Raw genomic sequence first — 13,337 nt, forward strand, 5'->3', positions numbered from 1 at the left:
GTAAGGACTTACTATTTCCATGTTGCTAAATGTTTTCTGACTGCTTTGTAATTCCTGTGTTCCTTTCTTCCTATTTTCATTTGTGATTTGATAATGTCTGTAATGTTGTGCTTTGATTCCTTTCTCTTTATCTTTTGTGTTTCTACTATAGGTTTTTGCTTTGTGGTTTCCATGAGGCTTACATAAAACATAGTTATTTTTAATTGACAATTTAACTTTGATCACATATAAAAACTGTACTGCTTTACACCCCCATTTTATGTTTTTGATATCACAATTTACATATTTTTATATTGTGTACCATTAACAAATTATTGTAGCTAAATTTTGTCTTTTAGCTTTTATACTAGAGTTAAGTGATTTACACACTACCATTACAGTATTAAGGTATTCTGAAATTTTTTTAAATTTATTTTTATTGAGGTATGGCTGACCTACAATACCATGTTAGTTTCAGGTTTACAGCAGTGATTAGAATACATACACATACACACACACACACACACACACATACACACACACACACACTCCCCTATCCCTTTTGTAACCATAAGCTTTTCTATGTCTGTTTCTGTTTCGTAAATAAGTTTATTTATACTAATTTTTAGATTCCACATATAAGTGATATCATATTTGTCTTTATCTGACTTACTTTACTTAGTATGATAATCTCTAGGTCCATCCATGTTGCTGCAAATGGCATTATTTCGTTCTTTTTTTTTTTTTTTTTATGCGTTACGCGGGCCTCTCACTGTTGTGGCCTCTCCCGTTGCGGAGGACAGGCTCCGGACGCGCAGGCTCAGCGGCCATGGCTCACGGGCCCAGCCGCTCCGCGGCATGTGGGATCCTCCCAGACCGGGGCACGAACCCGTGTCCCCTGCATCGGCAGGCGGACTCTCAACCACTGCGCCACCAGGGAAGCCCTATTTCGTTCTTTTTTATAGTGAGTAATAGTCCATTGCATATATATATATACACCACATCTTCTTTATCCATTCATCTGTTGATGAACACTTAGGCTGCTTCCATGTCTTGGCTACTGTAGTCCTGCTATGAACACTGGGATGGATGTATCTTTTCAAATTAAGAATTTTGTCTTTTCCAGATATATGCCCAGGAGTGGGATTGCTGGATCATATGGTAACTCTATATTTAGTTTTTTAAGGAACCTCCAAACTGTTTTCTATAGTGGCTGCACCAATTTACATTCTCATCAACAGTGTAAGAGTATTCCCTTTTATTTTATCCAAAATGAAACGTTTATGTTTTTTGCAAATAGCTTCTTTCCAGAAGACAGCCATCTTCTCATTCTCTTAACAATGTCTTTTGCAGAGAAGTTTTTAATTGCAATGAAACTTAACTTATCAATTATTTCTTTCATGGATCATGCCTTTGGTGTTGTATCTAAAAAGCCAAACCCAAGGTCATCTAGATTTTCTCCTATGTTATCTTCTAGAAGTTTTACAATTTTGAGTTTTATGTATAAGTCTTCAATCCATTTTAGTTAATTTTTGTGAAGCGTTTACAGTCTGAGTCTAGATTAACTTTTTGCATGTGGATGTCCAGGTGTTCCAGTACCATTCTTTAATCGGTTCCATCGATCTATTTGTCTATTCTTTTGTATTCCATAATTTGTATTATCACTGTATTTGGGGGCTCGGTTGTCTGTTGCATATGTTTATAATTGTTATATCTTATTGGTGAATTGACTTTTTTATCATTATATAATGCTCCTCTTGGTCTCTTGTAACAATTTTTGTCTTAATTAGTCTATTTTGTCTAATATTAGTAGAGTCACTCCTGTTCTCTTTTGGATACTGTTTGCATGGAATATCTTTTCCCGTCATTTTACAGTCAATTGATTTATGTCTTTGAACCAAAAGTGAGACACCCATAGTTCGATGACAGTGTGAGAAATCAAATGTAGTTTGGTAAGCAAATCTATTATAGGTCTGGGTCTCTACTGTATGCTTCCATTTATATAAAGTACAGAAAATGGCACAAGTGGCCTGAACTGACAAGACTCAGGGAGTTATCCCTGAAAGGGAGTGGGTACAGAAAGCACGAGGGCTTTGGGGGACTGCCTGCCTTCATTTGCTTTCTCATCTGGATGGTGGCTGCAGAGTGTGTCCATTTTGCAAATATACAGCCACTGGACACTTGCTTGCACTCCTATGTATGTGTGCTATACTTCACAAACACTTTAGGGTAAATAAATCTTGGTTCCTTAAGAGATGAAAATGGATCCTGGTGTGTGTGTGTGTGACCACTGATTCCTATTGTTCTCATGGAGGCCCACGAGGGGGTGTGCTCATACTATCCAGGCAGGGAGGCCTTTTCTGTGGGTAAGGTACTGTGGCACTGCCATTTGCTTAGGAGGAGGAACTCTGTGTGTGTGTGTGGGGGGGGGGGGGCGGGTGGCGGGGAGGAGGGAGCCTCCGCTCCAGGGACCTAGGCTTACCAAGGCAAGCTCATGGATAACTGAGGTGAACTCACAAGAGCCAGTGTGCTTTCCCACAAGAAATCTGACAAAATGATAACACATCGCTCTTCCAGCTCTGTTTGGGCACAAATGAAAGATGAGCACAGAGGCAAACCTGATGGCATCTGATCCCTGCCAAAATTCCACACGAGGTGATGTCAGACTGAAGGCATATCTGGTTTTCCAGGAGGCTCCCAAAGGCAGGAGGCAGTGTCTCCAAGCTGGCGCTGTTGTTTCCAGCTCTGGTAACCTGCTTGGGTGTGTGGGGGTGAAAATCACTGCAGGGAGATGGAGGAGGTGGCAGGAATGGGGACATTCCCTCTCGGAAAGGAAGACCAAGTGGAAAGCCTTTCAGCTCCAACTGCCCCCTCCCACAGGCTCCCCAGGACCCCACCCGCTCAGGAGCCTGCCACTCCTGAAGAAGCACATGTTCAAGGACCTGAAGCACACTGAGGGGTAGGGAAGGCCTCAGCATATGCGCTTGTGCAAATCAAACACCCCAAAAAGCAGGACTGGGCCAAGGACCAGGTGGTATCCCCACCTGAAAAAGAGCCTGCCCTGCTCAGCTCACTGCCAATGCCCCCTCCTCCTGGGGGTCTCCTCCAGATCTGTCGCAGGCTCTCTTCCCAACCTCTTCCAGGGAACTGTTGGGATGACAGGACAGTAGGGAAAGAAGACTCCTTCTAGCTCCTGAGTTACAAAAACAATTCTCTTTGGAAAGAAAGGTTCAAACCGAACATGGGTCCATGCTACTAAAGTGGGATGGGTGGGGATCGTGAGAAGGAGGGGGCCTCTCAGGGACCATGAAGCCAAGGGAGACTCCGGGTGGAGGGGAGATGCCAGGGTAGCAGGATCCTGACCTCAGACAGCCTCCCCAAGGGAAGCCCTGAGATTTGAGTGAAATCACTCAGGCCTGACTGCGACCATCAGAAAGAGAGGTGGCAAACTGTCCCTAGGACTTCCTATTCCCTCAGACATGATTTGTACCCTATGCTCACACTCACAAGCAAATCACTGGGACGGGCTCAGCGTGCCTTGAACACATTCCTGCAGGTGAACATGGTTTTGTGTTGAGAAACAAGTAACTCTTGTTGCCTGCACCTATTCATTCCTGGGCACAAAGAGCAAGAGTTTGGAGGGCAAAGGATCCCTCGTCATGCAAATCTCTTTGCTTCCTAGTCAGTACAATGCAAAAGCAATGTGCTCTCACTGCCACGCTGCTGGGTGCTCACGACACCTGACGCCCGTCACGGGAGGCACCCCCTGTCTCCCCTTCCCCCCAAGCCTCCTGAGATGGGCTTCAGGTTGCTTCCAGTTTCCACCACCAGGGTTAACGATAGGCTGGTTTTCTTGTTTTAGGTGCTGGAATTATAGTGCATTGCTGGACCCACAGTCATCTGGAGCAGGGGGTCAGAGCAGCCACAGAGAACAAGTTTTGTGCTTTGTCTTTTTATTATTCTTTATTTACTGGTCCTACCAACGTGACCCTTTACCCAGGCCCACTGTTCCTATGTGCACTGGCTTTACAGACATTTGCACCATATGTCTGTGTCCCAAGTTGTGAGCGATTTCTCCTTCCTATTCCTTTTCCATGCTGTGTCTCATTTTCTCAGAATCTGAAGGCATTTTTGTTTGTTTGGGTCTGTGTAAAGGTTCCTTGGCAGGAGAACATGCATATGATCTTAAAATAAAGACATTCTGACACTAAGGTAATGCACAGAAAAAATACAGTACACAGACATCATTGCAAATAAATACCCCGTACAGATGAAGTTTTTGTAAATGTAACATTATTTCTTATGAATCAACACTGTAAGAGAAGGTAAAAATAGGGGTCCCTACAACTAGGAATAAAAATGCTTATTCCAGGAAACAGAATTCTTCTATTCTTGCTACTTATATTATTATAATTTGTCCTGTATTTTGGAGGAGAGAGGACACTTTTTCTTCCTCCTCCTTGAGTACCAATTTGACCACTTGCACAACCTCACTCAGCAAATCAGGACAGGACACAGATCTGGTTTGCCAAGGAGCTTTAGTGACTTCTGTTTCCTGAAATTAACAGTGATTAGTTACACCAAGCAAGAGAATATATAATGTCTCTCTCTCACATTTGCAAAGAATACTATGGCTAGCCCTCACCCCAATGCACGAGGCCGACGGTGCCGGCTCCCCTGCCACCCGCCCCACTCTTCACAAACGTGGCGTGTTGTTCACATAGCTTGCTTAGCTTGTCCCATGAAGTCCATTTGGTTCCCAAAGCACACTCAAGGTTTGTGTTCACTTTCGTTTTCTCAGCCCCTGAATTTGCAAGGATCTGCACAGTAAAGAATCACTGACTAACAGAATTTTGCACAATTGCTGTTTTCTTTCCCTCAATGAAGATGCCCAGGGTCAGGTTAGAAGGTGTGCACCTGTTCACACTGATTGGTCCACACTGGCCTTCAACATTCCCAACTAGCTCTTCACTGTCCATTTTAGAGAATAAACTACGCTGGAACACCTCCCTAAACTGATGAAGGCACTACTGGCAATGATTACTAACAAAAAGGCGTTGAAATATAACACCCTAAAAATCGACGACTGTAGAATTTTCTAAGTGTACCACAATTTGGCACAACAACCGGAGTAACAAAACAATTCCAATTTGGAATTTCACTGGTACAGTTGTATAAAATTCTGTTAATCAGTCATGCTTCACAATGTCCTAAAACCCAGAAAATTCTGGAATTTGTAGGTAATACTACTCATTCAATAATTTATCTTTTTGTTTTCAAGTGCCTTTTACTGTTTAACCAGAGCAAAGGTCAAGTTTTCTTCTTGTTACATTGAACTATTCCTAAGAATAATAATAATACAATATGAAAAACCCCAGAATCCGAATACCCTGGATTTCTTAATGAACATGGCATTTAAAATCTGTAATTTCAAACATGAACCACAATGCCGTATAATTAAAAGGCTGCTGAACCACAGCATGGATACATTTAGCCGGGCTCCTTACCAAGTTGAAGCCTTCACCTAAACAATCTAGAGCTACACGCTAGGAGGACACACCTGTGCCATGTGCTGATAACAGATCAACACACCGTTGGGAGCTACAGGACCACGAGACAGACTACGGCATCTGAGACCATCTCTACGCCAGGGATGAAGGAAGCAAATATAATATCAAAATATCAAAAGTGCACAGGTGGATTGGGTAAAAAAGGAGTATCTGTAATAGGGAGACCCCAGTGGTGAGTGTTTCTAGAGGGTTCCTAAGCAAGCCTGGTGGTCGCTGTCCAAGCAGGTTCTTCAGCGCCTGTACAAAGGCCTTTCCAAGCAGCAGCTGCCGGCATTCTCAACATTAAAGCTTTTATTTCCTCTGCCATTAAAAACTTGGGGAATGCTATTTTGAAAAGAATTGCAGTAGCATATCCAAAAACGTTTCTAAGTGGACTTTTAGGCTGCCCTTCCTTCCTCTGCGTGGGCCCATGGGAGAGGAGGGGAGGGGGCTGCAGTGTGACAGGGCCGGCGGCCGAGTCCTCCCAGCAGCTACTCTACAGCTGAAAATGGGAGAAAACAAGACAACGTTAGAACCGGTCACCCGTCAGACAACTAAAGCTCTCACCGAGCTGTGAGGGCATGGGTGTGTTAGTTGGCAGCAGAGAAGACCTGCATGTGTTAAGGGGCGCCGCTGGCCCCGAGTACCTCATGAAGACCCTTTACTTTACAAGTATGGAGAGAAGCTGTGTGCCAGGCTTGGCAAGGAGGCAGAAGCAGTATGCGGCGCCAGCAGGCAGCCATGCCCCGGAAGTCCTGCTTGCAGAGGGGAGATGGCCTGACATCTTCTCAAGTGGGAGGGGAATCCGAGACCTGACATCCCATCTGCAAAACAGCCTGGAGCTGGGTATAGGCACACAGAAGGGACAGGTATGGTCCATCCTGTGTATCTTCACTCCGCAGTTTGCCAAATCCAAGTTGGTCTGGGTAGAACCTGGCATCTGGTGGGAATTGAGACATGCTTGGGAATTAAGGGAAAGAGTGGAATGGGGGCAGATACCTGTGTGCAGGGACAATGAAAATTCCCCCTCTGGGCCCCAGAGAGAGGAGGCAAAGAGCTATTCAGGGAGACTGCACCTTCATGGCTGGTGGGCCCCAAGGATGACCTGGAGAGAAACACTGAGAGAAGTTCGGCTGCCAAAGCTCTTGGTGTGGGTGCAGCTTCTGAGCATGGGGGAGTACTATGGCTGCCTTTCCTGCCTGTCACCACCTCTGGAATTGCACTGATGATCAAGAACCATATTCCTCTTACCGTGAATCCTGAAACTAGCCCTGGGTCCATTCAAGGTTCCCTTCCCACACCAGGCCGGGCTTCAGTTAATAGGTGTGGGACCCAGTCCCTCATTTCAGCCTGGCCCGCTGGTAACTCAAGCTCAGGTTGGGGGTTTCCACAGCCCTGTTTCTTGTAGTCTGAAGCCCCCTGAGAGGAAGGCCTGATAATGGGCAGAGAGTGAAAAAATCCAACTGGAAGCTGGGGACACTCTAAGTACAAAAGGATGGGCTTCCTGTGAGGACAGAGGTTTGGCCAGGCACTTGGGAAGTTTTTCTCATTAGAAAAAACCCAAGCCTTTTTGGCCTGCCGGTTTGTCACCTTGCAGGCCACCAGACAAGCGTACAAATCTCAGAAAGAGAAGCTGAGGCTGCTGAGCTCTGGTCTGGGGTGTGGTTAGGTATGCCTGTGCGCCTCTTGAGCACGTGTACGCCTGGGCTGGAGGACATGGGCCACAGGGCTGCTCTTCCTCTGGGTTTAGGGGAAGGAATTCTGTAATTCTGTCCCAAATATAAACTGTAACGAGATGCCGCACAAACTACAAAATAATTGTCTCCGTAATCTGTACCAAGCACACAGTGTCCTCCGAGGCCGCACCTGGGATTCAGGCTGGAACCTCTAACACTGGTTTCTGGGTGCCGGGGCAGTACAACTGCATTAGACACATGCAGGGAACATGCAAGTTTCAATGCAAGTTCTGCCCCTCCCAGTGAGAGCCAATGGCACGCGGGCCCTGGGAAGCCACATTTTTGTGAGGACACATGGCTCCAACCCCACCTTGACCACCCCTCCAAGAGAGCAGCTGCTGTGAAGGGTGGTCCCGAGGGGTGAGAAACAGACACAAAGCTTGCAGTGTCCAGGTGGAGAAGCAGGCTGCCTCTGCTAAATTCTTCCCTCTGTGCATTAGTCACAGTTAAGACCAGCCTAGCACCACGGTCCCGCTGCTGCCAGGTTAGTTGAGGTGAAGCGGACAGGTGATATGCGGCAGGTTAGCTGCAGCGTGTACCCTTGCGGCCCTAATCGCAGTAAACGTTATATTTCTCGCCACAGAGCACCTGGGCAGCAAGCCCAGCACCCTCAGCCCTGTCACTAGCGCAGGCGCAGGTGTGACTTACGCTCGGGGTACCAGACTTGGCCTTGGGGGTGGCCTTGGCACGGCTTCGCCGGGTCTGTTCATGGTCCAGCTCAAGCAGCTCCAGCCGCTGGGTCAGCGCCAGCTTCTGCTGGATGGCCATGCGCAGCAGCGAGTTGAGTGTCTTCTTCTCGTCCTCAGCAGCTGCCAGCTGCCGCTGCATCTCATCCAACTGTGTGATGTACTCGTCACACCTGCGGGGACGCAAGAGGCGAGAGCGCGGCTGAAGGACCTGGGAGAGCCAGTGGCGCGTGTGATCATGGCTCCCGTACTGAGAGCTCCAGAAGGTGAGCAGACCCCATCTGCTCACTGGGCTAGAGATGAAGAGGATGTGCCCCTCTGAGGTTTGGCTTTCTCTGGGAGGGGCTCTCTGAAGCCAGTTTTCACTAAAGGAGGTGGTGGCTGCCCTTCAAGGCCTCCAGGTGGCTCAGGGGCAGTGGGCTGGAGGTGTGATATCACTTGGCTCTCAGGATGTGGGGATAAACCCGAGGGCAGGAATTGGCTTGCTCCCGGAATAGCCCAGGCACACAGTAGGTGCTTAGTAAGTCTAGAACAAATGGCTAACCAGAGCCTGGGAAAAGCACATGTGGATGTCATAAACAGCCCTATTTTAGTATCTGCTGAGCTGTGGCACATGCTCCCCAACTAGGTAAGGAGCTGGGAGAGAAATGCCCACCCTGGGTCTGTCCCTGAGGGAGGGAGTGCGGCCTGGGTGAAGGGGATGGTGGGCACACCCACCCTACACCCCCATCCACCAAGGCCAAGGACCATCAGCAAGTTTTAACCCTTGCCCCGAGGTTTGCAATCTTGGCACCATCTGAGAAGTCAGGCTTTTAAATAAAACAAGTTGAGGAAGCAAGGGTCAACATACCATGTGCTGAGGACTAACTGAGCGCTTTCCCAAGCACTTTGCCCAGGAGGAAAGAAAGCTTCCAGAGAGGCCTGGAAGCTTCTTTCTTTGTCTTTGCCCCCTCCTCCCACATCGCTGAAATGCAGGGAGTGCCCAGCACCCTAGCACAAGGCAAAGTAGGCCCTGAGCTCAGTTTCAACACTGTTTAACCCAGAGCCTCAGCCTCCCAACCCTGACTGACACTGGCCAGCAGATGGCACCATGCCTCTCTGAATAGGGAAACACCCAGAAGCAGGCCCCAAAAGCAGCCTCCAGCTCTGCACCTGCCTGGCTTCCTGACCACAGGACTGGCCTAAAGAAAGATGCCGCCCACCACCCCCACAAACTCTAACTGGCAGGGTCAGAGGGGCAGCACTGGGACCCCGCCCCTGCTGGGAGGGAAACCTTCCTTCTAAATACATGAACTTCCCACCAAGTTCTGGGGGCAAACTCATTTGTTATCACTGGCTTGCCCACTTGCCTGTTTCTCCTTCGAAGCTCATGCCTCCAGCCTGGCCATAAGGACCCACTCTTTCAGCTTTCTGCTTCCAACTTTCTCATCTTAGGCGTAAAGTGGAGACAAAACTGGGCCCCTGGGCTGCTGAGCAGCGAAAGGAGCAGTGAGCGTTACCTGGTGGCGAACATGGCACGCAGTGAGGAGAAGGTGGCCGCGTCCTCCTTGAGGGCCTTGAGCTCATTGCGCAGCTTCATCATGGTCTCGGTCACCATGGCCTTCTCATTCTCGTACTTGCTCTTTAGGTTGGCGAGGGCCACCTCTGCTGTCTAGGGGGTCAGAGATGCAAAAGACGGGCAGGTGAGGGGCGTCAGGAGGGGTCTGCTGCCTCAGTGCCACAGACCAAGGCCCCAGCCAGCCCTCTCAAAGGCCTCAGCCCCTCCCCACAGCACTGAGGTGAGGTTTTCTCACATCTTTCCTTAAGTAGCAGGAACAGCACGGGACAGGAGGCAAGGGAGGGTGAGAAACCCCCCGCCCACGTGCCCACCCCTGACGGACCCGGGCGCCATGCACACCTGCTTGTTGGCCTTGAGCACCGTGCGCAGCGTGGTGATCTGCTCCCGCTTGGTGCTGAGCAGCGACTTCAGCTTCAGGATCTCCTCCATGAGCGCCTCCCGGTCCTTGTCCGCAGCTGGGCCCAGCTCCTGTGAGGCCAGGCGCTGCCGCGACAGCTCTGTGGTGCGGTCCACAGCCGCCTGCAGGTGCCTGATCTGGTCACGGATGATGGCGATCAGGTTGTAGATGTTCATGGGCTCCCGGCGTGGGTCACTCAGGGGCGAGGGCAGTGAGGAGCCAGGTGAGGGGCTGCTGTCCCTGGCCCTACCCTCTGCAGCAGGCGGCCCCTTGGGCAGGACAGGTGAGCGACGCCCCCGGGTCTCGGGGCTGCAGCTGCCGGCGCCAGCCGGGCCCTCTCGGTAGTAGTCCAGCACCACACGGGTGGGCGTCTCGTTGTTGCACATGCACACGTGGTGGTAGAGGTTGGCCAGCTCCTCACTGAAGGTCACCAGCTCGTCCTGGGCCACGCTCAGGCTGCCTTGTGTCTCGCCTGCGACGTCGCTCACCTTCTTCAGCTCCATCTGCAGCCGGGACAGGAGCTCGCGGTCCTGGCGACTGGCCTTCTCCAACAGGGAGACCTTCTCAGTGAGCGCCTGGCTTTCGGCCTCATACCGGCCCTTCTCCTCGGTGTGCTGGGCCTCGCTGGCCTCGTGTGCACTGCGCAGCGCCTTCAGCTGCTCCCGAAGCTCACCAGCCTCTGCCAGGGCCACACGGTACTTGCAGGCCAGGATCTCAGGCCCATTGATGTCCACTTCATAGTAGTCACCATCCTCATGGCTGTCTCGCTCCTTCTCACTGTCCAGGGCTGTCCGCCGCTCCTTGCTGGCCTGCAGGCGCCGCAGAGCACTCAGGTTCTCTGTGAGGCGGCTCACCTCCTCGTGCTGCTCCGACAGGGCCCCTCGGGCCTGCTCCAGCTGCTTCTGTGTGTCCTGCAGCGTTGCCAGCAGGCCCACCTTCTCCCGCTCCATCTGCGAAGGCACAGAAAAGGCCCGTCAACAGCCCACAGGAGTACTTGCGCTCAGAAGACCCCTGGACAGTCCCAGGAGTGACCCCATCCATGCCATGACCATCACCCTGCTAGCCTCTCTGTGATAAATTCGGGCGGAGGTGTCATGTGTGGGGCTATGAGGGCTCTTCCCCCTGCCCAGATGCTTGCGGGGCTTGGTGAGTCCCTCCTCAGAGACACGCGGTGAACCAAGGGGCTGTGGTGCAGACCCTGGGATTCTGTTCAGTTGGGGTAGGAAACCCTGACGTGACGTGTCTACAGGACACAGCATGGGAAACTACACACAGGGACCTCAGAGGGACATAAGAAAACCTCTGGTGGTGCCCAAACTTGTAACCAGAAACCTAATTCTCTGGGCAACTTCCACCTATAATGCTGCAATTCCACTTAGGTTAACAATACAGAATTTCCTATGTAAAAGAAACGTAAGTAAAAGAAGGTGCACAGCATTGACAAAGTGTCAGGAAAGCGCTGTCCTGGTGACGAGGAGGTCTGGCCAACACCATGGGGGACAGGAGTGGAGGTGGGAATGGTGCACGTGGGCCCAAGGCCCGGGGCTGTGACAAGACCTGGGTGGGGTGGGGCTACCCACCCGCTCACCTGCATTAGCTGCTGCTTAAGCTTCTGGATCTCAGAGATGTTGAGCTCACTGAGGAGGTCAGAAACGAGGCTGGGGGAAGGTGGAGCAAGGCCGTCCTTGGTGGGCGTGGAGGTCTTGTTGTCCAGCGGCAGCTTGGCCAGGCCACCGTGCTCAAAGCCATTGGCCAGGGCTTCGGCGTCATCACCGAGCTTAAGGCCGTCCAGGGAGACGTGCAGGTGGCTGGTGTAGAGGGAGTCATTGATGCTCATGTAGTGCGACAGCTCCTTGCGCAGACTGTTCTTCTGCTCCCGCTCTGTCTTCAGCGTCTCCAGCGCCTCCTCCAGCTGCCGCTCCGAGATCTCCTTGAGCCGAATGGCGTCCTCCAGCTGGCTGTTGAGATATTCGGTCTCCTCCTCCAGACGCTTGATCTCATGCTTGAGACCCTCAAACTCCACCTGTGAAAGAGGTCAACACTCTTCTATGCCTGAGGAATGGGGAAGAAGCACCATTGTGCTGACTACACAGCTGGGAAGACACGGATGCTTAGAGGGTTACAGGCATGAGGTGCACACAGGAAATGGTCAGCCCACACCTGGGACACACGTGCACGTGGTATGAACAGTGCAGAAGCATGAGACTTGCTCATCACCAGAGATGCCACGGAAATCAGAACACATCCACACTGCCAATTTGTCAGGTGACTTAAAATGTTGCCTAGTGAAAGTGAGGGTTAGGCCAGGGCCGTGGCCCAGAGCCAACCTACCTGTCCCACCTGCCCAGCCCAGATACTTGCCTGGTTCTGCCTGAGCACAGACACCTGCTTTTGCAGACTGATGTTCTCCTCCTCCAACTCCGAGTAGTCCTGCAGCAGGCGGGCCTCCCGGAACTTGTACTCCTTGATGTCATCCCGCAGGCGGCCACGCTGAATCTCTACATTTTGGTTGATCTGCCAGGAGGAAGGCAGGTGTGAGCAGCCTGCCCTAGCTGGTCTCACCACCCCTGGGGCAGAAGGAGCTCAGTGCAGCCAGGCCCACCATAGTGGCCATATAGCTGGGACTTGGAATCCCAGGCCTGCTCTGGTACCCGATGTGGCCACCTGGCGAGGAGCTGGGGCCCTGGGCTGTGAGGTATTGCAGTGAACAATGCAGGATCTCAGCCTGCTCTGACCCTTGGTTTCTTCATCTGTAGAATGGGGTTCAAAGTAGTTCCTCGGTCACATGCTGCTGGTAGCATGTACAATGGTGCAGTGCTGTGGAAACAGTCTGCAGCTACTCGAACAGTTCAGCACAGAGTTAACATCTGACCCATCAATGCCCCTCCTCGGCATGCACTGGAGAGAAAGGAAAACACATGTCCACCAAAATCTTGTGCACAAATGTTCAGACACTATTCACAACAGCAAAGTGGAAACAACTCAAATGTCCACCAACTGATGAGATAACATGCTGTAACACAAATAAATCTTGAAAACAACATGAGTAAAAAAAGAGGTGTTAGTGGTCACGTATTGTATTGTATGATTCCACTTACATGAAATGTCCAGAATAGGCAAATCCACAGAGATAGAAAGCAGATGGGTGGTCGCTGCGGGGCAGGGAGAAGATGGGATGGAGAGTGACTGCTAATGGGGTTTCTTCTTGGAATGATGTAATATTCTAGAATTGATTTGGGATGGTGCATAAATCTGTAAATATACTAAAATCCACTGACTGTACACTTTAAGTGGGTGAGTTGTAAGGGATATGAATTATCTCAATAAAGTTGTTAAAAAAAGAGTTCCTGCCTCCGAGGTGCCTTGAGGATTCAAATATCATGCACGGAGAGAGGCCAGTGCAGACCTGTCATTAACTGTGCAATCAAGACT

The 13,337-nt window shown here is 50.4% G+C and overlaps 1 protein-coding gene across 2 annotated transcripts in view; it reads right to left on the reverse strand.

The window, feature by feature from the left end:
• Positions 1 to 3,923: 3,923 nt before the first annotated feature.
• Positions 3,924 to 13,337, reverse strand: part of BICD2 (BICD cargo adaptor 2) — a 53,911-nt gene continuing 44,497 nt past the window's right edge. Inside the window, exons 3-8 of one of the 2 annotated variants that reach the window (XM_065878456.1) lie at positions 12,267 to 12,419; positions 11,494 to 11,928; positions 9,848 to 10,855; positions 9,450 to 9,601; positions 7,913 to 8,123; positions 3,924 to 6,030 (exon numbers count right to left, since the gene is read on the reverse strand). In XM_065878456.1, coding sequence (XP_065734528.1) covers positions 6,025 to 6,030; positions 7,913 to 8,123; positions 9,450 to 9,601; positions 9,848 to 10,855; positions 11,494 to 11,928; positions 12,267 to 12,419 — 1,965 coding nt within the window. In that variant the 3' untranslated portion in view covers positions 3,924 to 6,024. Of the gene's footprint in view, positions 6,031 to 7,813; positions 8,124 to 9,449; positions 9,602 to 9,847; positions 10,856 to 11,493; positions 11,929 to 12,266; positions 12,420 to 13,337 lie in introns of those variants that run through there. The other variant, XM_065878455.1, reaches the window with a different exon arrangement.

Source organism: Phocoena phocoena, chromosome 6 (genome assembly GCF_963924675.1).
Source record: "Phocoena phocoena chromosome 6, mPhoPho1.1, whole genome shotgun sequence".
NCBI classification, from domain to species: Eukaryota; Metazoa; Chordata; class Mammalia; order Artiodactyla; family Phocoenidae; genus Phocoena; species Phocoena phocoena.